Consider the following 25,577-nt stretch of genomic DNA (forward strand, 5'->3'; position numbering starts at 1 on the left):
CATAGAGGGCTGCAAGTCAGTGGTATCAGCGTAGATTCGGATGTCACCCTACGGACTCTCATCGACAACCTCGCTCAGCTGACTGTAGAACTCTGCCTTCACCTACAAGTCGGCAGCTAGATTTTCAGGCCAAGCCAAGCTCCTTGACGTTGCCAACATATCTGAGAGTGTCCTGTAATCTTGACTCTACTTCCGTGTATGCCCATCCATTTCTTTTGTGTCCTATCTCAAGGCGCTCTAACAAATCCTGTGTCGAGTCATTTTATCAATCAGATTGCAGTATTTTTATCCATTTAGGGTATTGGAACCATTTGCTATTCCACGCACATATGAGCCCATAGGGTTAAACCGCGCCCAGATTCGCGTTACTTTTGAATAAATTTATCATATGCGGCCAAAGTGATCCCATGCGATGTGTACCGATAATGAAGATGGCCGACCGTCATAACGTGCTCTTCGTCACAGTGCCATCGTGGGTCACTTCTACTCCAACGGCCGTTGCCGTACAAACTCCTTGCAGCTCCGTTTAAACTCGTTTATGTTGCTCGTCATCTTTGCTGCCTCTGGAAGCTGGTTTTATAGTTTAAAACCTTTGTAAAACAACGAGTTCTGTGTACAAGCCTTCCTCCAAATCTGCAACCTGAGATCGTCAGCTCCTCTAGTGTCGTGCTCATGGATATCCCTTCCGCGTACCATGGCCTCCGTCAAGTATTGTGGTGCCATCCTTTCCTTCACACGAAAAGCAAAAACAAGTGTGTTGTATTCAATCCGTTGCTTCACCGACATCCACTGCAAACATTCGAGCATGCTCCGTCTTGGTGTCAGTCGATCACATCTAAGGATTAGCCGCATTTTTTTTTTTGGAAAAAAAACGTATCTGCTTGGGCAAGTTTTAGTACTTTCCATGTTCCAATGTGTATCTGTGTTTTCATGCTAAGGATCGTTCCATTCCTCCAATCTGTAGCACTCGTTCAACGGTTGGGCTTCATTAGTGGTTTGGAAGAAAGGGGCTGTCATCTTGACTTTTTTGATTGAATAAAAACAATAACCCTGAAAGAATACAAACATTTTATTTATGTTAAATTTAGTCATCTGAACTATTCCAAACAAGAAATCCGTTTCCGAAAGCGATATCTAGGTAATAAAAACAAACATAACCAACAAAGGCGAGATCGAGAGATCTCGTTACACAGAACAAGCTGTCTAGATCGGCAAACATGACAAGTTGCTGCTCACCGCACCGCAGCAATTATCCGGCAGCTCCATTTCTTTGTCTCTCTCGCTGGAAATTCCAGCTCTCGCTGGAAACTCGAGATCGGGAAGCGACCTTTCTTGCGGTTCGATCTGGTTGGGGATTTTTTTTTTTTGTCGCAAACAAAGAATTTTCTAACAACTTACACTTCCAGCGATTGTCAGGTTAGTTCCAGGACACGGTCTTCTTGACCGTGATCGTTACTTTCGAGGAGGAACCGTTAACGACGGCGGTTCCGACGGCCGTTTCCACCATCGCTGGGGCCGATTGGGTTTCGTCGAACCTAGGTGAGGTTCGGATGGGGTCGTTAGTTGTGGGATAGTGTTTAGTGGGACAGATACTTCTCTCACACTTCGGCGAGGTTGATTCTACTGAGCTACTTAAGGAAAGATATTACAGGAAACAGAGAGCTTAAAAAAGGAGTGTTCGGATAGAATTGAGGCACGATCTAGCGACGACTTGGAGTCTTACGTTATATTAAATATATATTCAAAAATGTGGTTTTCTTTCGATAAGTTGCGATTAACAAATGGTTGTTTTTCTTTTGTGTGTGTAAAGTACTGATTTGCGCTACGGTCCGACGCGTCGGGGAAAGTTTAGAAGCTCTTTTCTGAGGGGCAGAAAGAAGAATGCTAGCAAGGGAATACTGATGTGATAGTTGGAACCAATTGCGTTTTGTGGGAAAGATCGAGTCGTAATAATATTGGAAATTCACAATTTAAGAGCAGGAATAACATACAGGAAAGATAAACTAAACTAAGACACGAAACGGATAAAAACAAAAGAAGAGAAAAGAGAAGAAATTACTGTTCGTCCTTGTCCTTGGCGCCGTGCTTGAGAATTCTGGTAAATTCGATGTAGTCGAACATCGTATTCTTGATCGGTGCCTCGCGGAACATCTCGTCCACGTCCTCGTCGGTGAACCGATCGCCCATCGTGGTCAGCAGCTCGCGCAGCCGTTCCTCGTTCAGCATGCCGGTGTTCTCCTCGTCGAAGCAGCCGAACGCGTTCTTGATCACGTCCTCCGGGTCGGTTCCCTGCAGCCGCTCGCCAAACAGCGTCAAAAACATGGTGAAATTGATCGGCCCCGGCGCCTCGTTCATCATCCCGTCCAGGTAGTCCTCGGTCGGGTTCTTGCCCAGCGAGGCCAGCATGTCGTGCAGGTCCTCCTTTTCGATGAACCCGTCCCGGTTCTGGTCGATCATGTTGAACGCCTCCTTAAACTCGGCGATCTGGGCCTGGTCGAACATGGCGAACACGTTCGAGGTGGCGCGCTGGGCACGCTTCTTGGTGGTGCCGCGGCGACCGGCCGTTTTGCGGGAAGACATGGCGATGTTGGGTTTTTGTGTTGTTTACGCTGGAAAGAGGTTGAAATACATTGTTCTATAAAAATACATGACTCAGTCAAAAGGTGCAGAAGTGTTGGTGCATACATGACCAGTATGACAAAGCGCACTGTAGTGAGCGGGGAATCCCCAGGTTTCTTACTCCCCTTTAGAATCAAACATGTTTCGTTGTTTGAACATTCATGCTCAAAATCAACCCATTTCAACGAATCATCATCGTGGTTAACTTCACGCGGTAGGTCTGGCCGCTTTAATTTGTGTGATGTTCCAATGCAATACGGGGCACTGCAATTGTAATATTGACAAGAATGCTTCTGAAAGTCTCGAAAGAGATTTTTCGATTAGACTTGATAGTTTAAAAAATACCAGCTGATTTTGTAGAATTATTTAACTTATTATAATTTATCGTCTGCCTGTGTGGATCAATCGGACCGCGCACTGGACTCACAATCCAGAGGTCGCCGGTTTTTTTTGCAATTCTATCAGATAAATAAAGTTATTTTTTCGATAAAATCTCAGTAATTTTGTGATTGGAGGAAAAATGGGTTTCATTTGAATTGTTTTTAGACTGCCATAATTGATTTTCATATTTTGTAGAGGTAGGCAAAACCGCTCTTTTTTAGGAGCCGCTCATTTTCGTTCGCTCATTAAAAAGAGCCGCTCTTTCGAACGGCTCTTTTACTCTTTTTTATTTTTTTTGATAAAAAGGTTATTTTTTAGAATGCTATGATTTTTAACGTTATTTCACATTGGACTTTTATAAATAACTTGATCTCTATGTCAGGTTTTCTACTCGAACCAAAACGTTGAAATAATTGAATGGCAAAAAAACGAAACTATTGGCACTACGCCCCCCGGGGCATGGCCTTCCTCTAACGTGGGATTTCTGCTCCAGCGCCTCTGACGAGACAGGAGAAACCGGGACCGACGTTTTACTTCACCATCCGATAGAAGCTCAGTGGATAAGGCGGGAATCGAACCCGCGTCTCATAGCATCATCGGGATCGGCAGCCGAAGCCGCTACCCCTGCACCACGAGACCCACGTAACTGAATGGCATCCAAACTTAAATTTAGGATTTTGAAGAAATTGCTAACAATTTAAAAATTGCGGTTATTTTTGACAAAATTGAAGTAATGCATTTTATTTGGAGAAAATATTTTGTGAACTCTTTGCTACATTCTTATTTAGTCGATTAAGTCATTAAACGCTAAAGTTCAATCGGACAAGAGAATTTTTTTCCTAAAGTAGATGTTTGATAATATTTGACATGTTAAGCAATTTTATGTGCTCAAATTTGTATTTTAGTAACACATTAATGTACAATTAGTTGTACAATGATTTTTTTTTTCATTTTGTTTAGAAGTCATTTACTTTTAGAATTTCAAAGAAAAGTAGGAAACTGAAAATGAGTTTAATTTTTTTTTAAGTGGTGTTTGCCAGCAATTTTATTTTGGGATTATTTTTTATAATTGCATTGCATTGCAAAAATAAAAATACGTCATGAAATCCGATTTTTTAAGGAAGACGAATAAAATCCTACAAGAAATATATTTTTCTACACTGTTTTAAATTTTGAGTCATAAAAATCATTTTAAAATGCTTTGTAAAATATTTGAAAAAAGATGCACAACAACGCAACAATTTTTTTTCGTAAAGAAGATTTGAATCCAAATTACGAATCAATAAATTTTATCTTTTTTCGTTGATTTTTCCAACTTGAAAAAAACTTGCAACGACGAAATTTTTTTTGTCAATAATATCAGCGTTTTTAATTTCAATCGACAAAACAATTACAATATGATTCTGATAAATAACCAAATGATCAAAAGTTTGTTTTTCTTACTTAAAATCAGGATATATGAACTTTATTTGCAACACTACTTTATTTATTTGTTTACTTGAAACAACCTAACAAAATAAACTTTATGAAAAAAATGTTTACTTTTACCGACATTAGTTCCGGCCCGCCACTGCATCAGAAAAATCAGATCTGGCCCACAGGGTCAAAAGGTTGGGCACCCCTGGTTTAGACGCTGTAGTTATTTCCAAAATAATTAAATAAAAAAAAATGAGTTTACCAAAAATGCGAAACATTTCACTGAAATATTTCATAGGCGTCCGAAGCACCGGGAAGGCAATGCAAAACATATGGTTTTTATTTCCTTAAATACTAGCATTATTTTATTGTTTCGACGTTAACAGCTTGTTTGAGACCTAGAGAATGCCATACACAAAAATTTCAGTCCAAATTTGTGCGATTTATAAGAGAAAACAAGTGACGAATGACCTCTCTAGGTTAAAGTCACGTTAATAAAATAAACAACAACATAAGAAAAAACGAGTGTCCAAAATTGTAAACAAAAGTGTCCGGATTTCGAATCAGCTTCTATCAGTGTTAGGGATTCGAAGCACAACAAGTCATTTTAATGTACAGGAACTCAATGGTTACTTTGATTGAGTGTTTAGGGGTTATCGATAAAATACAGGACTAAATTAGGCTGGACCTCTTAATCTCTTCAAATTTAATAAAAACTTAATTAGTTATGTTATATCTTCTTTTTTACTATAACAGTATTGTTACCGGTGTTGCTGAATAGTGGTTCGCAAAGCTGTCTCAATTTAGAACTGTCAAAGCGGAACCGATTTACTGTTTGCAAAGGGCTACCAAGAAGTAGCAAGTATTATAATCGATCAATAATTTATTTTGTCAGTAATAAAAAAAAGTTTATGTCGTCGAGCTTTTGAGGTATTTGAAGTCAACACATCTTAAGATAAGGTTTGAAATCGAGATTGGCATAGTTATCAATGACTGTGAATGGCATCTGCCACATAATATTGATTAATCTTATTCCAATATTATCGCTTCTCTTCAAAGATTCATAATTTCGAAACTTCCATTCCCACTTCTGAAGCAATTTTTTGTCAAAAAAAAAAAAACAAAAAGGCTTCTTTTGGTCGCCCTCCGTTTAGTCTACGAGCAAAAATAGCGCGAAGCTCTAATTTTTCAACGAATAGTTTAACATCAAAAGATTTAAAATATTTTAAAACAAGTCACTTCAGCAGCAAAAAATATGTCACGCTTGAGCTTGAACATAGTCTTCTATTTTGTTTATATTTACAGCTGTAGTGCAGTTGTACTAGTGGGGAGCAGTGGGAAGCATTCGAAGATCACGTTACGCATTCTGTCTATTTAGCACCCAGATTTTAAGTAAAAAGAAGTATGTTATTTTTGTAGTGTCCCAGACTATGCTTTTACGCAAATATTTAGAATTTAAATGATAATCGTGTAATTCTAGAGCAGGAAATGTGAAATAAGCAAAAAATAGAAGAAAAAAAACTGTAGAAACATGAAAAAATTAGAAAGGCAAAACGTAATGATAAAAGGTGGTAGAAAATACCAAATACTACCAAAAACAAAAATAATCTAAACAAGATAAATGCAAATTAAAATACTAAAAATAAAACAAGCCGAACATAAAACAAAAGAAGAGCAATTCTCTACGAAATCGGTCTTTTTTCATAAATTTTAATTTTTGTATTTTTTTATCCGACTGAAACTTTTTTGGTGCCTTCGGTATGCCCAAAGAAGCCATTTTGCATCATTCGTTTGTCCATGTAATTTTCCATACAAATTTGGCAGCTGGCCATACAAAAATGATGAATGAAAATTCAAAAATCTGTATCTTTTGAAGGAATTTTTTGATCGATTTGGTGTCTTCGCCAAGTTGTAGGTATGGATATGGACTACACTGGAAAAAATGATACACGGTAAAAAAAATTTGGTGATTTTTTATTTAACTTTTTGTCACTAAAACTTGATTTGCAAAAAAACACTATTTTTATTTATTTTTTTGATATGTTTTAGAGGACATCAAATGCCAACTTTTCAGAAATTTCCAGGTTGTGCAAAAAATCTTTGAGCGAGTTATGAATTTTTGAATCAATACTAATTTTTTTCAAAAAATCGAAAAATTGGTCGCAAAAATTTTTCAACTTCATTTTTCGATGTAAAATCAAATTTGCAATCAAAAAGTACTTTAGTGAAATTTTGATAAAGTGCACCGTTTTCAAGTTAAATCCATTTTTAGGTGACTTTTTTGAAAATAGTCGAAGTTTTTCATTTTTTTAAATTAGTGCACATGTTTGCCCACTTTTGAAAAAAATATTTTTGAAAAGCTGAGAAAATTCTCTACAGTTTGCACTTTTGAACTTTTTTGGTACGACCCTTACTTGCTGAGATATTGCCATGCAAAGGTTTAAAAACAGGAAAATTGATGTTTTCTAAGTCCCACCCAAACAACACACCATTTTCTAATGTCGATATCTCAGCAACTAATGGTCCGATTTTCAATGTTAAAATATGAAACATTCGTGAAATTTTCCGATCTTTTCGAAAAATATTTTCAAAAATTTAAAATCAAGACTAACATTTCAATCGGGCCAAACATTCAATATTACGCCCTTTTAAAAATTTCACGAATGTTTCATATTTTAACATTGTAAATCGGACCATTAGTTGCTGAGATATCGATATTAGAAAATGGTGTGTTGTTTGGGTGGGACTTAGAAAACATCAATTTTCCTGTTTTTAAACCTTTGCGTGGCAATATCTCAGCAACTAAGGGTCGTATCAACAAAGTTTAAAAGTGCAAAATATAGAGAATTTTCTCAGCTTTTCAAAAATATTTTTTTCAAAAGTGGGCAAACATGTGCACTAATTTAAAAGAATGAAAAACTTCGACTATTTTCAAAGAAGTCACCTAAAAATGGATTTAACTTAAAAACGGTGCACTTTATCAAAATTTCACGAAAGTACTTTTTGATTGCAAATTTGATTTTACATCGAAAAATGAAGTTGAAAAATTTTTGCGACCAATTTTTCGATTTTTTGAAAAAATCAGTATTGATTCAAAAATTTATAACTCGCTCAAAGATATTTTGCACAACCTGGAAATTTCTGAAAAGTTGGCATTTGATGTCCTCTAAAACATATCAAAAAATAATAAGATACAGATTTTTGAATTTTCACATATCATTTTTGTATGGGCAGCTGCCAAATTTATATGGAAAATTACATGGACAAACTAATGATGCAAAATGGCTTCTTTGGGCATACCGAAGGCACCAAAAAGGTTTCAGCCGGATTACAAAATACAAAAAAAAATCGAATGACCGAAATCTGAGAGAACTGCTCAGAAGTAAAGTTTATCGTATAACAAAAAGTTGCTCAAAATGAGCTCCTAAACACGGGAGAAACAAAAAAAACGAAAAACAAATTTGGGCAGTAGAGGGTTAACAATATGCCTTTAAGGAATCTTAATTATATGTTCCACCAATATTTGACCTCTAGCTTTCTTAGAAATTGCCAAATTTATTGACCGAATAACAATCTTTTCTCTATACAATTTGTCATGAAAATTAGCAAATTGTTACCCGGATATAAATTTGATTACGAAGCATTGCTTAACTTTGAGTAATTAATTTAAAAGCTTTTTATTACCCAAAAAATATTTTGTTAAATAACATTTTAAAACAGTTTCGAGTCAATCACATTGTAGGGAAAAGTTTACAGAACAAGTTCCCTAAAAAAGTATTTCAAAAGCAGAGCAGAGAACAAAAGTTGATGACGTAAAGACATTCACTACGTAGTTCTACGCCATTTTGGTTATTATTGTGACAACATTGCTTTTTGTTTTTCCTTTCTTCGCAAAAGTAGTTTCAATTTTCCAAAAATATTTATCAGAATAAAACTTATACGCTTTGATCTGGGTGATGAATAGAGAGAATGCGTAACGTGATTTCCGAATGATCCCACTTTGTTTACATGTACAAATTAGGGAGCTGTTCAAGCACAAGCATGACTTTTTTCTTATTAATAAATGAGCTGTTTTATGTTTAGTTGTTTGTGTTTCATTTTTTCCAGTTTTTGATATTTTTTGCTGGAAAATTGCGTGTGTGTGTGTGTGTGTGTGTGTGTGAATCAAATCAAGATCAAGCCATGGATGGATGGATATAACCGCATCGACTCCATAAACAACTTCAATTCATAATTATAAAAAATGACGATCTCGCCTTCAGCCAAAAAATTTTCATTCTTGAAAAAAAAACATTTCTTAATGATCGACAACAATACTCTCTACTTCTGGCGAACAGTAAATTGGTTCCACTTTTACAGTTCAATATTGAGGCCGTTTTGCAAACCACTATTCAGCACCCAGGCTTTGATCACTCCACCAAAATTGAAAACGAACGACATCCCTAACGTAACCAACGATGCACACCTCTTATCACTCAACAAAGCCACAATATTGTCCACCAAGTCAATTTCCATGAATCATCATCACCACTTCTCACCTTGCCAACCTTACTCGCACAACCAAAAAAAAAATACTCAACAAGGTATGATTCGACCCAGGTACAATTAAGCCCAATGAAACCGCGTCACCCCGCCGAGAAATTGGCACACACACACATTCTGTTTCCCAAATTAAACAGCTTATTCACTCCGAAATTGCCTTCACATGTTTGTTATTTCCGCGGACCGCCGTCTGGCTGGCGCACGACCAGGCCAAAAAACGGTTCCGGAACCCACGCAAATGTGCACTTTCCGACCAGACTGTTGCCCCTCCTCCTCTCTCGGAAGGTCACTCTCGTTTTTCAACTTGGACCAACTTCCAACACTGAGGAATTCCAGCTTGACACGTGCTGGCGAAAGTCACTCACCTTAAGTCGAGGAACTAGAATTTCTTTTCGGCAAGTCTTTGTGTGCGGTTCTGGACTGGGGGATGAGTAATTTCCAGCTTTTACAGTCTTAGTTTGAGCAAGAGACGGAGCGGGAGTAGTGTGACTGTTTGCTGCGCGACGGACGACAGAGGACTGCGGAGAGTTGTTGCGTATGCGACTCAGGCTTTGCGGGAACGATTCACTTACTGCGGCGACTCAATCGAACCAGAGTTTCACAGATACAAGTGACGAGCTGGTGTTGGTGGTGGTAGTGCAAGCAGTCATATGGACTGAGTAAAGTCAGTAGTTGGATGTACTTAGGATATGCAAAGATGTGACGCTGGTTTTGAAGACTACAGTAAAGTACAGCGAATGAAAATGGAGATAGTAATAGTATGGGTGTAGTTCTACAGTTTTATTTGAAAAAGCCCTATAAACATAGAAAACTATCTTAAGGTAAAATGGGACGAGGACAACTTCTGTTCAATTTGACTAAATTTCTGAACTCGAAAGGTTGTTTGCTATCAACCTAAGCGTTAAGCGTCTGCTAAAAACAGAACTTCGTAAGTTGCGGCATTTTTCTTAATCCGGGCGTGGTCTTCGGGTCTAGAGGACCCAAGAGTACAATAAAAGTAATTGTAAATGTTAACCAGAAACACCTAGAGATCTGAAACTGATTTTGTGTACTTTACTAAATTACATATTCAGTTCAAACCAATTCGGTTTTATTAGTCGATAATCATGTTACAATTAGTTCATTTGCATTACATTACAGATTTGGAGTTCTTTTCAGCTGTGTGTAAAATCTCAATCCATTTGGAACGATTATTGCTTATAACCAAGAGATTACCAAGAGTAAGAAAAATTTTACAAAAAAAGACTTACTAAAGTTGCAAGGATAGAAAAAAGAAATGCTTAAACTAGATCACAGTTTTTTTTATATCTATTGTAGATGTGCTTAATCATTAGTTCCCCGAGGGATAGAAATTGTTCTGCCTTGTTACGGCAGGTCCGAAACCACGTCATCATCTCCCCCGCTAGAGCGAAAAACTCCGACTAGGTGAAGAGATCTTCCCCGGTGACTTCTTGCTGGGTCGCATGGCTACTACCGGCAGCGACCACGCTGGCAAACGATCGCCCCCATGCAGGAGGGAACGCTGAGTTGTCCGCGGGAACCGTATGCTGTCCAGCTGCAGGAACGGTTGAGCTCGTACTCCGCTGAGAAAGGTGGGCTTTCTTTTTCCTTTATTCCTACTCCTCGAGGTAGGCCTTACGCGGCAATTACCGGTATGGTTGCCATTACAGTTGGCGCACTTGATGCACGCCTTGGATTGCTCTGCCTATTCCCCCAAGTCCGTCTGCACGGTAGTGCACACATCTCCGAGAGGTGTGTTTCACCGCACAACACGCAGCGGGGCGGGAGGTTGCAGATCCCCGATCCGTGGCCGAATTTCTGGCAATGGCGGCATTGCGCTACGTCCATCGGAGTTTTGGAGTAAAACCGCCAGTTTACCCAAAACCGTCCAACGCCTTAGTCCGTCGCAAGTCTTGGATTTTGAGGGTGCCGCGGCACAGTGTGTGCGTACCTGTGACTGTTGTCTTGCACGAGGGCACTTGCAAATTACGACCATCTGAGGTCATGCCGATGTCCTCTTACCCATCCTGGTCACTCCGAAACTGGTAGCCGGAGGCCACTGGGGGACACTTCCGGAATATGCTATGAACGCTATCATCCGGTATATCAAACTTCAAGGAATATAAAAATTGCAAGCAAAATGAGCACTTCCCCAACATCGGCGGGAAGGTCAAGCATCTAGAATGCATAAAATTAGCCACTGAAATAGGGCTTCCCTAACACGGATGTGAACTTCAAGTACCAAAATGCATACAATTTGAAATCCACCATTGAATTTCTAGCGCATATCGATGAATTAAACTAGCATGAACTACGTTATTCAACGCCATGCCGGTTATGTCACGGCATAAATACTTTGATTTTTTGAAGTAACAAGAAATTAACTAGGTGTTTTGTATTTTGAAGAAGTGAGGAATTCTTAGCATATTTCATCAAAACACAAGTACAAACAAATTTCAACAAATTATGTGGCCAAGCATTTTTTAAATTTTGTGAGGATCTCACACAAAAGTCAACTTTTAGATCGTGAAACAACCCTTTCAATTACATCCAGCCACCGTCGTCGTGCGAATCGATGCCCACAAGTCCATATCGGAACGAGGTCACACTCGACGACAGACGACGACGAGAAATAAAACTCAGACGGCAGCAAACGGACCAAAAAGGCCTCACTCACGACTTTACTGGCCGGAGGAAAGATGTGAGGTGCGGTGCGGAGAGGACAGCGAAAAACATTACCCGTATATGGTCATCTCTGCACGCTGGCTGGAAGTGGTCAACCATGGCGAAGAGGTACGAAACTTGAGCGTAAGTGGCGCTAAATTAGTGAGAATTTCGTGATTTTATACTTGTGTTATCCATTTTGGTAGCAAAATGTTCACAATTACAGTAAATATTGGTCACCAAACTATGAATTTTAAAAAAATCGACTAAAAGCTGAAAACTTGCCGAAGCAAAATATGGTCATGAAAAGTTGTTTTGACCATTTTTGGAAGCCCAATTCGCTGCTCAGATGCAAAAAAGGAAACTGCAATTGCATAATCCATTGCTGAACAAACTTTCGAAAGCATTTCGACTCAAATTAACAAAAAATACAAATGATTGAATAAATTTCCGGAAGTGACCAGGAATAAAAAATACATCAGGATGTTTACACAACAAAACTGAGTCAACAACAGTTTTCATGGCCTGCTTGCGGGCGCCTTTCGTTCGAGAGACTCTGCCCTCTTTCCCCGCGATGCAGAAAAGAACTGACGTCAGCTGAATGGAATGTTTCTTCGGCGAAGAACGAAAAAAAAACATGACTTTTCTTGCGCTCCAAAACACACCAAAATTTGACGAGTTCAACAAATTTACACACCCTACTCTATATTTCTACAGTTAACAAACGAATGAAGGTGAAACTTACCGGAAAATCGAGGGAAATGTGTGGAAATTTGGCAAAACTTGACGCACTCGAGCGAGATTTTCGTGGATAGAAAAAAGAAATGCTTAAACTAGATCACAGTTTTTTTTATATCTATTGTAGATGTGCTTAATCATTAGTTCCCCGAGGGATAGAAATTGTTCTGCCTTGTTACGGCAGGTCCGAAACCACGTCATCATCTCCCCCGCTAGAGCGAAAAACTCCGACTAGGTGAAGAGATCTTCCCCGGTGACTTCTTGCTGGGTCGCATGGCTACTACCGGCAGCGACCACGCTGGCAAACGATCGCCCCCATGCAGGAGGGAACGCTGAGTTGTCCGCGGGAACCGTATGCTGTCCAGCTGCAGGAACGGTTGAGCTCGTACTCCGCTGAGAAAGGTGGGCTTTCTTTTTCCTTTATTCCTACTCCTCGAGGTAGGCCTTACGCGGCAATTACCGGTATGGTTGCCATTACAGTTGGCGCACTTGATGCACGCCTTGGATTGCTCTGCCTATTCCCCCAAGTCCGTCTGCACGGTAGTGCACACATCTCCGAGAGGTGTGTTTCACCGCACAACACGCAGCGGGGCGGGAGGTTGCAGATCCCCGATCCGTGGCCGAATTTCTGGCAATGGCGGCATTGCGCTACGTCCATCGGAGTTTTGGAGTAAAACCGCCAGTTTACCCAAAACCGTCCAACGCCTTAGTCCGTCGCAAGTCTTGGATTTTGAGGGTGCCGCGGCACAGTGTGTGCGTACCTGTGACTGTTGTCTTGCACGAGGGCACTTGCAAATTACGACCATCTGAGGTCATGCCGATGTCCTCTTACCCATCCTGGTCACTCCGAAACTGGTAGCCGGAGGCCACTGGGGGACACTTCCGGAATATGCTATGAACGCTATCATCCGGTATATCAAACTTCAAGGAATATAAAAATTGCAAGCAAAATGAGCACTTCCCCAACATCGGCGGGAAGGTCAAGCATCTAGAATGCATAAAATTAGCCACTGAAATAGGGCTTCCCTAACACGGATGTGAACTTCAAGTACCAAAATGCATACAATTTGAAATCCACCATTGAATTTCTAGCGCATATCGATGAATTAAACTAGCATGAACTACGTTATTCAACGCCATGCCGGTTATGTCACGGCATAAATACTTTGATTTTTTGAAGTAACAAGAAATTAACTAGGTGTTTTGTATTTTGAAGAAGTGAGGAATTCTTAGCATATTTCATCAAAACACAAGTACAAACAAATTTCAACAAATTATGTGGCCAAGCATTTTTTAAATTTTGTGAGGATCTCACACAAAAGTCAACTTTTAGATCGTGAAACAACCCTTTCAATTACATCCAGCCACCGTCGTCGTGCGAATCGATGCCCACAAGTCCATATCGGAACGAGGTCACACTCGACGACAGACGACGACGAGAAATAAAACTCAGACGGCAGCAAACGGACCAAAAAGGCCTCACTCACGACTTTACTGGCCGGAGGAAAGATGTGAGGTGCGGTGCGGAGAGGACAGCGAAAAACATTACCCGTATATGGTCATCTCTGCACGCTGGCTGGAAGTGGTCAACCATGGCGAAGAGGTACGAAACTTGAGCGTAAGTGGCGCTAAATTAGTGAGAATTTCGTGATTTTATACTTGTGTTATCCATTTTGGTAGCAAAATGTTCACAATTACAGTAAATATTGGTCACCAAACTATGAATTTTAAAAAAATCGACTAAAAGCTGAAAACTTGCCGAAGCAAAATATGGTCATGAAAAGTTGTTTTGACCATTTTTGGAAGCCCAATTCGCTGCTCAGATGCAAAAAAGGAAACTGCAATTGCATAATCCATTGCTGAACAAACTTTCGAAAGCATTTCGACTCAAATTAACAAAAAATACAAATGATTGAATAAATTTCCGGAAGTGACCAGGAATAAAAAATACATCAGGATGTTTACACAACAAAACTGAGTCAACAACAGTTTTCATGGCCTGCTTGCGGGCGCCTTTCGTTCGAGAGACTCTGCCCTCTTTCCCCGCGATGCAGAAAAGAACTGACGTCAGCTGAATGGAATGTTTCTTCGGCGAAGAACGAAAAAAAAACATGACTTTTCTTGCGCTCCAAAACACACCAAAATTTGACGAGTTCAACAAATTTACACACCCTACTCTATATTTCTACAGTTAACAAACGAATGAAGGTGAAACTTACCGGAAAATCGAGGGAAATGTGTGGAAATTTGGCAAAACTTGACGCACTCGAGCGAGATTTTCGTGGGCACTTTTTTTTTTGTTTCGCGAAACTGACAGCGCGATTGACGTTTGCTGACAGTTGTAAGACAGCTGCGTGTGCTCGCCACGGAGTGGCGCTAGTGTTGATGATGTTGATTTGAGGAAGCGTTGCCATTTTTTAATTGTTTGTTTGAAACAAAAAAAACTTATAAAATTTGTCTTTTCTAGAGGTGGGCAAAACCGCTCTTTTTAAGGAGCCGCTCATTTTCGTTCGCCCATTAAAAAGAGCCGCTCTTTTGAACGGCTCTTTCACTCTTTTTTAATTTTTTTGATAAAAAAGGTTATTTTTTAGAATGCTATGATTTTTAACGTTATTTCACATTGGACTTTTATAAATAACTTGATCTCTATGTCAAGATTTCTACTCGAACCAAAACGTTGAAATAATTGAATGGCATCCAAACTTAAATTTAGGATTTTGAAGAAATTGCTATCAATTTAAAAATTGCGTTTATTTTTGACAAAATTGAAGTAATGTATTTTATTTGGAGAAAATATTTTGTGAACTCTTAGCTACATTCTTATTTAATCGATTAAGTCATTAAACGCTAAAGTTTAATCGGACAAGAGAATTTTTTTCCTAAAGTAGATGTTTGATAATATTTGACATGTTAAGCAATTTTAAGTGCTCAAATTTGTATTTTGGTAACACATTAATGTACAATTAGTTGTACAATGATTTTTGCCTTCCTCACCTTACTGAGGAAAGGCTATAAAATCACTTGGAAATTAAACTTCTTAATTTGACGTCCTAGACCCACCTTCACGTATACCTATCAACTCAGAATCAAATTCTGAGCAAATGTCTGTGTGTGTGGTGGGATGTTGATCAAAAAATTGTCACTCGATTATCTCGACATTGGTTGAACCGATTTTGTCCATTTTGGCGTCATTCGATCCGTCTTGGGGTCCCATAAGTCGCTATTGAAAATTATACAGTTTAGTTAAGTACTTCAAAAGTTATGCTAAAAAAAGATTTTAACAAAAGTCCGGAAGATTGTAAAAAGGGTGGTTTTTGTAAGAAAACCCGTCATGCTACACATTTTCAGAAAGGTATTTTAAAGACCTTTCCAACGCGTCCAAGACATTGAAGATCTGACAAATCTATCAAAAGTTATAAGCACTTAAGTGTTATTTATACGCTTTTTGGAGGCCGGATCTCAGATATGTTGATCTAAACGTTGTCCGGATCTCTCATGCGACCTATCGTTGGATAGGTATTCAAAAGAGCTTTCCAACACTTCCAAAACATTGAAGATCTGACAACCCTATCAAAAGTTATAAACACTTCAGAGTTATTTATGCACTTTTTGTAGGCCGGATCTCAGATATTTTGATGGAAACTTTGTCCGGATCTCTCATGCGACCTATAGGATGGGTATTCAAAAGACCTTTCTAACGCGTCCAAAACATTGAAGATCTGACAACCCTATCAAAAGTTATAAGCACTTAAGTGTTATTTACGCACTTTTTTGCATTTCAATGTGAGGAAGGCGCCAACCACCTAAGGGTGGATTAAGTAACGTTTTTTTTTTCATTTTGTTTAGAAGTCATTTACTTTTGGAATTTAAAAGAAAAGTAGGAAACTGAAAATAAGTTTAATTTTTTTAAGTGGTGTTTGCCAGCAATTTTATTTTGGGATTACTTTTTTATAATTGCATTTTCAACTCTCAAAAATAAATTTTATGCTACAATTTGTTCGAAATTCAATAAATTATATTTATAACAAGTTTGAAAATCGTTCCATCTTGGAATGGTTCTCTCAAAATCTCGAAGTTAAAAAAGAACCGACGTTCTTTTTTGTGAGCCATGGTTCATTCGATCTTTTCATTGAATCGGCTCTTTGAGCGGCTCGCTCTTTTTTTGCCCACCTCTAGTCTTTTCATCGTTTGTTCCGGCGATTTCGAAGCTTCAGCCGAAACTAACAAAATATATCAAAACAAAGAATATCGTTGATCTAATAAAAAAAAACAAAAAGTCCCTTTTCTTGTGTTTTGAGAAGTTAAATCGATTACCAAATTGAGAGAGATTTTGAGTACATCAAACATGGCAGCACTGCCTGATTTTTACGAACTGTCAAAATGTACTGAATGTAAACAAGTTGAAACTAAAATCCGTGGCAGTTTTTCTACATTTTCGAGTGAATCCGCTCTTAAATTGCGATTGATCAGTTTAACATAGACGATAATCAGGTAAGTGAATCATTAACATATAAAATCATGCATTTTTGTCGACGTTTTTACATGCTACATGCCGAAACATCGCTTTTGTTTTGATTTGTTGTTAAGTTTTTTGAAACACAGATGGCGTCTTTAATTTCTAAAAAGGAGGAATGTGGGTTTAAATGGGCTGAAGTATATAACTTCAAATTGGGTACTAAAGCCCTATGTCAATTTTTATGTACAACGGTTAAAAACACGATTAAAAACCATTTCTGATCACTGTTTTTCATTTTAATGAAAATTTTTTTTTTGGCAAGACAACATTTTTTCGGTGGATCAACTATGGTCCCCTTGGAACGAGCTGTCAAGTAGGAGCTTTTCTGTCAAGAAGGACCGCGAGGTTAATTTTTCAAAATTGATTTAAAAATTCATTTTAAACTCTTTGTGGTCATACAAAGGGTCATTGTACTCAGAAAAATAAGCTTTATCGCTGTAAACAATAATATCAGCAATCTAAGCTTCATTTTAGGACCCAATTGGGTACTAAAGCCTTATGTAAATTTTTATGTACAACGGTAAAAAACACGATCAAAAACCATTTCTAATCACTTTTTTTTAATTTTAATGCAAAAAATATTGACAAGCCAACATTTTTTCGATTGATTAACTATGGTCACGGACGAACGGACATAACACCAGGAACAAATTTTCTTCAAATTTCTGAAGCAAACTATCACTTGCGCCGTCTACATTCAAGTTGTCGAAGTAGCATCGCGCGATTAAGCATGATTTCTCAAAATGTCTTATGCAATAATTAATTAAAACATTTAGCATTAGTATGGTGCTAGAAACAATTTTTTGGCATTAAGATTGTCTTTATGATTCTATGTAATTTATCATGGACTCTAAAGTTGCCGAAAAAATTATCGAAATGGTTTTTTTTAATATAAATTCATACGACCATTTCAAAAAATGCCCATGAGTTTGCTTCATCAGCTGGCTTTGTTTACGTTTTAAACCACGTGGCGCGAAGATTTTGACATAAGCGATCTCGCTTGCGCTGGTTTTCGCCAAGAAGAAGTAAAAGAAAACCTGCTTCACTTTTTGAAACCCCGTGTCATGTCCGTTCGTCCGTGCTATGGTCCCCTTGGAACGAGCTGTCAAGTAGGACCTTTTCTGTCAAGAAGGACCATGAAGCTATTTTTTTTAAATTTAATTAAAAATCCATTTTAAATCCTTTGTGCTCGTTCAAAGGGTCATTGTACTCAGAAAAATAAGCTTTATCGTTATGAGCAATGATATCACAAATTTAAACTTCATTTTAGGACCCAATTAGGTCGTCGGCCAGATGTGTTCTGAAAAAGGGGCTGGAAACTCTAATATTACTTAAGAATACTGAGTATACTAACGATATTCCAGTATACTTGTTAGTATACTTACCGAACAGCAATAAACTGTTAGTACTCTCAGTATATTGGTAAGTATACTGGCGATTGGTAAAGGAAATAATAAGTATACTAACATATATTTTGATATACTGGTTAACATAATACTTATAGATCTAAGAGTTTCCAATCCCTTGGTTCTGAATGATTTCAACTCAACTTTTGTAGTATATGTTGCACAAAAAGTAATAATAATTACCCCAAAACATGAGAAATTTTAGCGACTATGACTCAAACATTTCATGATATCGACATTGACTTCAACTCCGGCTCTTCAAAAACACCCTACTCTAAAAACAACTTTTCTAAAAAGTTCTCATAATTAGCCGACTGCATTTCTGACTTCAGAAGATTTATCCAGCCGCGAAAATGGCTCTTACATTACTTACGGAATCCAGCAAGAATGGAGCACTTCCATTCGAGCAGATTTTGCTTTTTTCTACAATGTATTCATTATGGGAGACTTGTCATTTCTACAACTCGAATCCGTCGCTCCATTGCCAGAATCCGGTCACAACTTCGTAACTGGGTTGCTCCCATTTCACTATGGGGTTTCAGGCGGCCATAAATCGAAAAACCGACATACTCTAATTATTTTTTTGGTATTTTTTTTCGAAAATAAACATTCTAACTAAGAAAAATCCAGAGTTTGAAAGTTGTAGGTTCAAAATTCACTGAATTGCAGACCTTCAAAGGCGAAAATGGTAAGAAAAAACATGTTTTTTGACAAAAAAATGATTATTTTTCATAGTTGTATTGTGTAGCTGTTTATGTATTTTTTCCTGCATCATTATATATATTCAGAAAGGTAATTGATTCAACTTTTTAATAACATTTTACAAAACACACTTTTACAGGCTAAAAAAAATAATAAAAATCAAAAAAGATGGATTTTTATTCAAAATTTAGTTTTTTTCAACTTTGCTAATGGAGTACTTTTTTTGTGTGCATTTGTGCGGTCTGAAAAATTTGCAGCTTAAAATTTGAACCATGTCCTAACTTGTCTCCAAATTTCAAAGTGCACTTATGTGCACTTTTTGAGTTATGCCATTTTGAACATTTTGATTCATGCATGAAAATTAATGATTTCGCGTATACGCTTGGTTAAAATCACATTATTTACCTGCGGAGGCAGAAATGACGTACCTGCTATGTATGTTTTGAAAATGGTTTGATATTCATGACTTTGTTGGTACTTAGGTACGTTTAATAAAATTAGAAATTCCTATTCTAAGTATTTTACAGAAACGATTCGTCGAATATTCATATCAGTTCGTTGTTGTGTTCTTTTGAAAGTATGGATAATAATACCGTAGTGTCCCTGTACGATATAACGAAGCACTATTCTGAAAACGTGAGAACTACTTTCGAGTATATTTGTAAGAATTACAACATTGCAGAACCATCACATGATCAACTCAGGGAAAAACCACCGAGGAAAAACTACGCATGTTGTTCTGTAGCTTCAAAACGAGGTATACAAAAGCCCATAGAAGAAGTTCATATTTTAAGTAATCTAACGACAATCGGTTACATAGTGATTTTGATTTAGAAGAATTTATCGTGGAAAACGTGAATTTGCAAGTGGATCAACAAAAAACGTGGACGAGAATCCATACAATGTTCCATAAAATAAACCGTCTAAAATTCTAAAACACCGCAAAAATCAAATTTTGATTGGAGGGGGAGGGGGGGGGGGGTCTTCAAAGAGAGGTGGATTTTAACTCAAGAAGAAGGGGAGGGAGATTGAACGTAAATCAGAAACTTTAACATAGCATAAACCGCCATTCCGTGCATCAAATAGACAGAGCAAGAATATTAAAATTCACCACATTAATGCATGTGGCCTCAAATATATGAAAAAATCGAAAATTAAACTTATTTTCTGGAAAAATATCAAAATTCATTTGTTTTCATTATACTAAGTACAAACAACACAAAAAAGTCACAAAAAAGCAAAAAAATATTTTTGGCCGCTCGCTTATATGGAAATACCCCATAGTGCATTTGGCTTCTCAGAATCTGTCGACTTTCATAATTTGACAAAATCCCCAGTTTCAGCCATGTCGCTATACCACGCCCATGCCGGCCAGGCCGAGATCATCCGGACGATCCAGAAGGATCAGAGCTACATCGATGAAATTCGGGGTCAGCTCAGCGAAATCTTGCTCCTCGTAAGCCAAAGGAACTGGTTCAAGTACCAGCACTTGTGCAAACTGATTGCCGAAATCCTATACCACCACTATGCCATCGTGAACAACCTGCAAACACTGGGCGAAGAGTACACCGGAATCATCCAGGTCGACTCCAACTACGTGATGCTGCCGAATAAGGCCGTAAGTATTAGGAATTGAAACGTTACCTCAATGTTAATTGACATTGAGTTAGTTCAAGGCCAATCAACATTGAGGTAACCAACTGTCAAATGAAGCGCAACCATGCAAGGGTCTACAACAAGTTACTTTTCAGTTGCAAATTTTTGCCATTCTGCTGGAATACGGTGGCGAGCACGTGGTCGATCGGATTCTAACCCGGTTGCAAACGGAAATCGATCGCAGCGAGGAGATACTGCCGGAAGCTAAGGAAAACTTGAACCGGATGCTGGACGGGCTAAAGTTCATCGTTCCGTACGTGCGAGGCTGCCACACCAGCTTGTTCTACATCTACAGCGGAAAGTATCACATTTCGAAGCGACTGACGGGAATCAACTACGTAAGTTGAGGTTAGGATTGTCGAACGATGTTACGAAAACTTCATTTTAGGTCCTCATCCGGAACTGGCTCAAAGAGAACCACTCGATCTACGGCTTCCGGATCCTGGGAGTGGTCACCCTGCTACAGTTAGTCCTTTCCCTAATCGTCAAAATGGTGGAACAGCGCAAAAAGAGCAAAGCGGACGCCGCCAACGCAGCTGTCAAACGTGCAGCGCCATCAGCAAGCGGTGGCGAAAGACCGAACCACTCCTCGGAGCGCAAGTGCGCCCTCTGCATGGAGCAGGCCGTAGACCTGAGTGCCACCCAATGTGGTCACCTGTTCTGCTGGGTTTGCATCCTGAACTGGCTGGACGAGCGGCAGATTTGCCCGATCTGCCGGGAAGCGATCAAGAAGTCGCGCGTGGTGAGGTTGCAGAACTACTAACACTGGATGACAGCTGTCAAAAGTGACAATTTTGAGGTTAGAATTTGGGAATTTCGGAATGCAAATCAAATTAGACACAAATTTATTCATAAATGTTACTTTAATATGTACAAAGTACTACGTAGCTCTTTTCAAGAGTATTTTTTTATTTGTTATAATTTCCTAATCCAATTGCGCGGTGATGTCTTCAGTGCGATCGTGTCACGAGCCTGTTTGGCTGGTTTGAAGATTTTTTGTTTTGTTTCGTAGTTTGTTTTAAGAAAAAGGGAAATATTTACACAATAAGCAGCGTCCACCTTCGGAATGATGGCGCTCTGACCTCACTTTTCTTCACCCCTTCAGCAAATGTCAAAATCAAATATTTACGAATTCCACGTTTGTTGGAGTTAAAGGAAAGTAAGGTTAAAACACTCGTCGTAATTTTGGAGCGAATCCCTCGTGCTTTGCAGTAATTTTGCCAAGCCAAATTTTCTTGCCGATCGAGAAAACTTGCTTGAAACTCGCTTGTACTGGGTAGTTTGCTTGCACGGAGAGTGAAGCCCCCATTTGTCGGCGTGCTTCATTTGACAGTCAAGTGAAGCACGCCGACAAAGGTGACTCTTTCCGAAGGTGGACCAAGTCAGCGTCGGAAAAGGGCCTAATAAATAAAAGTGATGTTTTTGTTCAAAATTTTAAAATTTCCGTCTTTTCATTCTCCCTAGCATTAAAAAAAAGTCTTTTTGGAACGTGTCTTTCTACGAAGCTATTGATCCTTTTTGGTGTACTTATTTCGACAGTTGTCGATTGAAACGTTACCTTGGCTCAAGGTTACTCTTCATCGAGGTAACGTAGGTTTCAAGTAGCAACTGTCAAATGAAGCACTTTATTGGTAAAAAGGTCTATTAACCATTTTATCGGGATCCTTCACAAGCTTCATTTTGACAGTTAACGCGTAAGACCTTACCTTAATGTTGATCGATCTTGAACTCTCCTCGATTAAGAACTGTTCAAAGTCTAACAACATGGAGGTAACATATTGTCTGACAGGCAAACTGTCAAACTGCCGATAAATTGATCCATACAAACTAAATAACCAAATAGTCGTTTGTTTACCTAAGATCTACCGAACACTAACCCCGTTGATGGTAATGACGTTCGTCCGGCCCGTCGGTTCCGGCTCGTATACCTCGTCGTTGCTTCGCATCTCGTACGGTGCGTCGTAAAACTGCTCGCTCGGGATCTGGTCGTAGATGTTCTCCCCGCCGGTCCCGTTGCCGTTCATGTGTCTACTACTTAAACTATTGTTGTTGTTGTTACCTACACTAGCTAGCCTACTGGGCGGAGGCGGATGCCCGTTGGCACCCGCACCGCTCTGGAACGTGTTGAAGGTTACCAGGTTGCCCCGGTTCGGCAGGTCAAAGCCGTGGCGGCCATTTTCCAATGACGAGTACGACATGACCGCGGCATTTTGTTCGTCCTTGTGTTCCGCCGCCTGCACGTTCTCGGTGTTCTTCACCGGACGGGCCTTGTTTCGGTGCAGGAACAGAACCCCGATCAGGATCAGCAGGATCACGATGATGGCGGCACCGATCGCGATTCCCGTTCCCAAGCTGTTTGTCTCCTGGGCGTCATTGACGATCACTGAAAAGAGAACGTATTAGTTTTCGAACACTCGGAAGGTTCGACCGAAACCTTACGTTCACATCGCGGCTCCTCCCCGCTCCACTTGCCGTCATCCATGCACTTCCGGAGGTACGGCCCGATCCGATTGTAGTGCGGCACGCAGTGATACTCCGCCGATCCTCCGTACACGGTGGACTCGTTGACCACGATGACCCGCCCGTTGGCAATGTCCGCTGGCCGACCGCAGTCGATCACTGTAAGCAAAGATCCAAACCTCAAACCCGGAAGACTCACCTCTCAACCAAAACACTCACACTTGCACACCGGATTCTTGCCCGTCCACTGGCCGGTCGGCTGACATGTCCTGCTGTCATTGCCGACCATGTACCGACCCTTGGTACAGCTGAACCGCGCCGCCGTTCCGACCTTGCGATCGCCCGCACTCACCACCAGATTCTCCGCCACGTTCGGCTCCTCGCAGGTGATCTCCACGCAAGCCGGCGTCTCGTGGCTCCAGCTGCCGTCCTCCATACAGAGCCGACGTGACACGCCGTCCAGCTTGAAGTTTCCGTCGCACTCGTACAGTGCTGCCGCCCCGTAGTAGGTAGCGTTGGTCGCGAGCGTCACGCGACCGCTGATCATGCTCGGCGGCACGCCACAGTCGACATCTGGTGGAGGGTTAGGGGGTAGTTAGTTCTGGATCGCTTTGGAAATTGAGGTTACTACTTACAGACACACTCCGGAATCTCGCCACTCCACAGCCCGTTCTCCTCGCACGTGATGAGCGGTTCCCCGACGATCTTGTATCCCCGCTCGCAGCGGTACTTGGCCAGCGCCCCGATCTTGTACGTCTGCACGCTGTTGGCCGCCACGTCCGACGTTCGGATCAGCGTTCGGCCGTACATGCGATCGTTTCCGGTAACGCTAAGAATGCTGTGCGGGGCGAACGTCGGTTCCGGACAGCGGATTTCCTCGCAGCGTGGAGACGCATCGCTCCAGAGGCCGCTTTCGAGGCAGGTTCGCTTGGGGGTTCCGGCGAGGCGATGCGAGTTGGAGCAGGAGTACAGGACTTCCGATCCGAGGTAGGTCGTGTTCTGGAGGTATCGGTTCGAGCCGAAGGGGATCGGGGTGAGGGGGCCACAGTCGACGTACTCGCAGTCGGGAGCGTCACCACTCCAGTGGCCGGACTCGAGACAGGTGAGGGTGTCGTCACCGCGCAGGATGTGTCCCGGATCGCAGTGGTACTGGATCGAGGAGTGGATGTTGTAGTCGTAGCCGACCACGAACGAACCGGCGGGAACGTGAGGGGTCTCACAAGTGATCACTGCAAAGAAATTGTATTAAAAACTGTTCCGGAAGAATGGTGGGGGTTTACTTACGCTCGCAAGCTGGTGCACTTCCGGACCACTTTCCATCTTTCGTGCAGAACAGCTCCGACGGGCCAACCAACCAGTAGTCGTCGTCACAGAAGTACCTCACCATCGAACCTACCGTAGTGGAATCGTTCACCAGTAGCAAGTTTCCACGATCCGGTCGCGCCGGCATTCCGCAATCAACGAATCTACAGAGCGGGGTCTTGCCGGTCCAGTTACCGCCGAGACCACACGACAGCACCGGTTCCCCGATGAGCACAAACCCGTACTCGCACGAATAGATCGCGGTGGATCCAGCGCGTCGTCCGGAAACCTTGATCGTACCACCCTGAATGGGTGGAGGTTCCGGACACCAGTCGACCAAACACTTCGGATCCGATCCGGACCAGCCGTCCGCTTGGCAGGTTCGGTTCTCGTTCCCGATCAGCGTGTAGTTCTCGTGGCAGGTGTAGGTGGCCTTCACGCCGAAGCTGGTTCGCTGTTCCGACAGGATAATGCCGCCATGGTCGATCTCCGGAAGAGCGCCGCAGTCGACATCTAGTGGGAGAAAAGCGTTACTGACACCTGGTGGCGACTAGCGGCACTAACTTACATTTGCACGTTGGGGGTCGCCCGCTCCAGACCCCGGTCTCTTGGCACAGTCGCTGCGCATCACCGATCAGCGAGTGACCTACCGGACACCGGTACTCAATGGCCGCTCCAATGGTAAAGTTCTTGCCGACGATCGTCGTGTTGACCAGGGCTTCCGGCGAACCACAGCTCAGCGGGCTGTGTTGACAGATAAAGTTCAGGTAGTCGAGGTTGCAGCCCACGTCGTTCCACAACCAGCTGCGACCTCCATCCAGCACGACACAGTTTTGCTCGCCGTTGTAGTTGTTGGGCTGATCTTTACCCCATGTCGGCTTCAGCACGGTATCACCTGAGGAAGACACTTGATTAGATAACCTCCCCGAAATGGTGCCGCCGACGCCCTCCGACTGAGCTCCGACTATTTAGCATGAACTATGGAGAGAATGCACAATTCAATTGTTTCGCTTTTCGCAACCGCCACCACATTTGATTCGTATACATGTGGAGAAGATACGCGAACGCGATGCGTGAGGTGAGAAAAGTTCCCAGCATTGTTTCCAGACGAATCGATCGCCGCTGCCGCGAAAGCGAAATCTAGAGATGAGCCCAAAAATATGACTCGACTCATA

General features: G+C 40.8%; 3 protein-coding genes across 11 annotated transcripts in view; 1 reads left to right on the plus strand and 2 right to left on the minus strand.

The window, feature by feature from the left end:
* Nucleotides 1-1,051: 1,051 nt before the first annotated feature.
* On the minus strand, nucleotides 1,052-14,920 carry LOC120412765 (myosin regulatory light chain sqh). Of its 5 annotated transcripts, none has more exons than XM_039573368.2 (4): nucleotides 14,910-14,920; nucleotides 12,368-12,434; nucleotides 2,060-2,609; nucleotides 1,052-1,535 (listed from the first exon to the last, which is right to left on the minus strand). In XM_039573368.2, the coding sequence occupies exons 3-4, from the start codon at nucleotides 2,578-2,580 to the stop codon at nucleotides 1,418-1,420; spliced, it is 639 nt and encodes a 212-aa protein (XP_039429302.1). In that variant the 5' UTR covers nucleotides 2,581-2,609; nucleotides 12,368-12,434; nucleotides 14,910-14,920; the 3' UTR covers nucleotides 1,052-1,417. The 5 variants fall into 5 exon arrangements, with proteins under 5 accessions (XP_039429302.1, XP_039429299.1, XP_039429309.1 ...); XM_039573365.2 differs by lacking the exons at nucleotides 12,368-12,434; nucleotides 14,910-14,920 and adding an exon at nucleotides 9,324-9,484 and having other exon boundaries at nucleotides 1,052-1,344; nucleotides 1,399-1,535; XM_039573375.2 differs by lacking the exons at nucleotides 12,368-12,434; nucleotides 14,910-14,920 and adding an exon at nucleotides 14,580-14,717.
* A 1,808-nt stretch (nucleotides 14,921-16,728) lies between these two features.
* On the plus strand, nucleotides 16,729-21,474 carry LOC120412740 (peroxisome biogenesis factor 10). Of its 3 annotated transcripts, XM_039573334.2 has the most exons (5): nucleotides 16,735-16,851; nucleotides 18,147-18,298; nucleotides 20,322-20,602; nucleotides 20,736-20,978; nucleotides 21,029-21,474. In XM_039573334.2, the coding sequence occupies exons 3-5, from the start codon at nucleotides 20,330-20,332 to the stop codon at nucleotides 21,401-21,403; spliced, it is 891 nt and encodes a 296-aa protein (XP_039429268.1). In that variant the 5' UTR covers nucleotides 16,735-16,851; nucleotides 18,147-18,298; nucleotides 20,322-20,329; the 3' UTR covers nucleotides 21,404-21,474. The 3 variants fall into 3 exon arrangements, with proteins under 3 accessions (XP_039429275.1, XP_039429268.1, XP_052562411.1); XM_039573341.2 differs by lacking the exon at nucleotides 18,147-18,298 and having other exon boundaries at nucleotides 16,729-16,851; XM_052706451.1 differs by lacking the exons at nucleotides 16,735-16,851; nucleotides 18,147-18,298 and having other exon boundaries at nucleotides 19,240-20,602.
* Nucleotides 21,475-21,496: 22 nt separating this feature from the next.
* The window catches only part of LOC120412706 (sushi, von Willebrand factor type A, EGF and pentraxin domain-containing protein 1), a 53,379-nt gene continuing 49,298 nt past the window's right edge, over nucleotides 21,497-25,577 (minus strand). For all 3 annotated transcript variants that reach the window (XM_039573286.2, XM_052706445.1, XM_039573303.2), the window contains exons 6-11: nucleotides 24,971-25,297; nucleotides 24,385-24,915; nucleotides 23,736-24,329; nucleotides 23,320-23,673; nucleotides 23,080-23,259; nucleotides 21,497-23,023 (exon numbers count right to left, since the gene is read on the minus strand). In XM_039573286.2, coding sequence (XP_039429220.1) covers nucleotides 22,503-23,023; nucleotides 23,080-23,259; nucleotides 23,320-23,673; nucleotides 23,736-24,329; nucleotides 24,385-24,915; nucleotides 24,971-25,297 — 2,507 coding nt within the window. In that variant the 3' untranslated portion in view covers nucleotides 21,497-22,502. The remainder of the gene's footprint in view (nucleotides 23,024-23,079; nucleotides 23,260-23,319; nucleotides 23,674-23,735; nucleotides 24,330-24,384; nucleotides 24,916-24,970; nucleotides 25,298-25,577) is intronic.

This window comes from Culex pipiens, chromosome 1 (genome assembly GCF_016801865.2).
Source record: "Culex pipiens pallens isolate TS chromosome 1, TS_CPP_V2, whole genome shotgun sequence".
Classification (NCBI taxonomy): domain Eukaryota; kingdom Metazoa; phylum Arthropoda; class Insecta; order Diptera; family Culicidae; genus Culex; species Culex pipiens.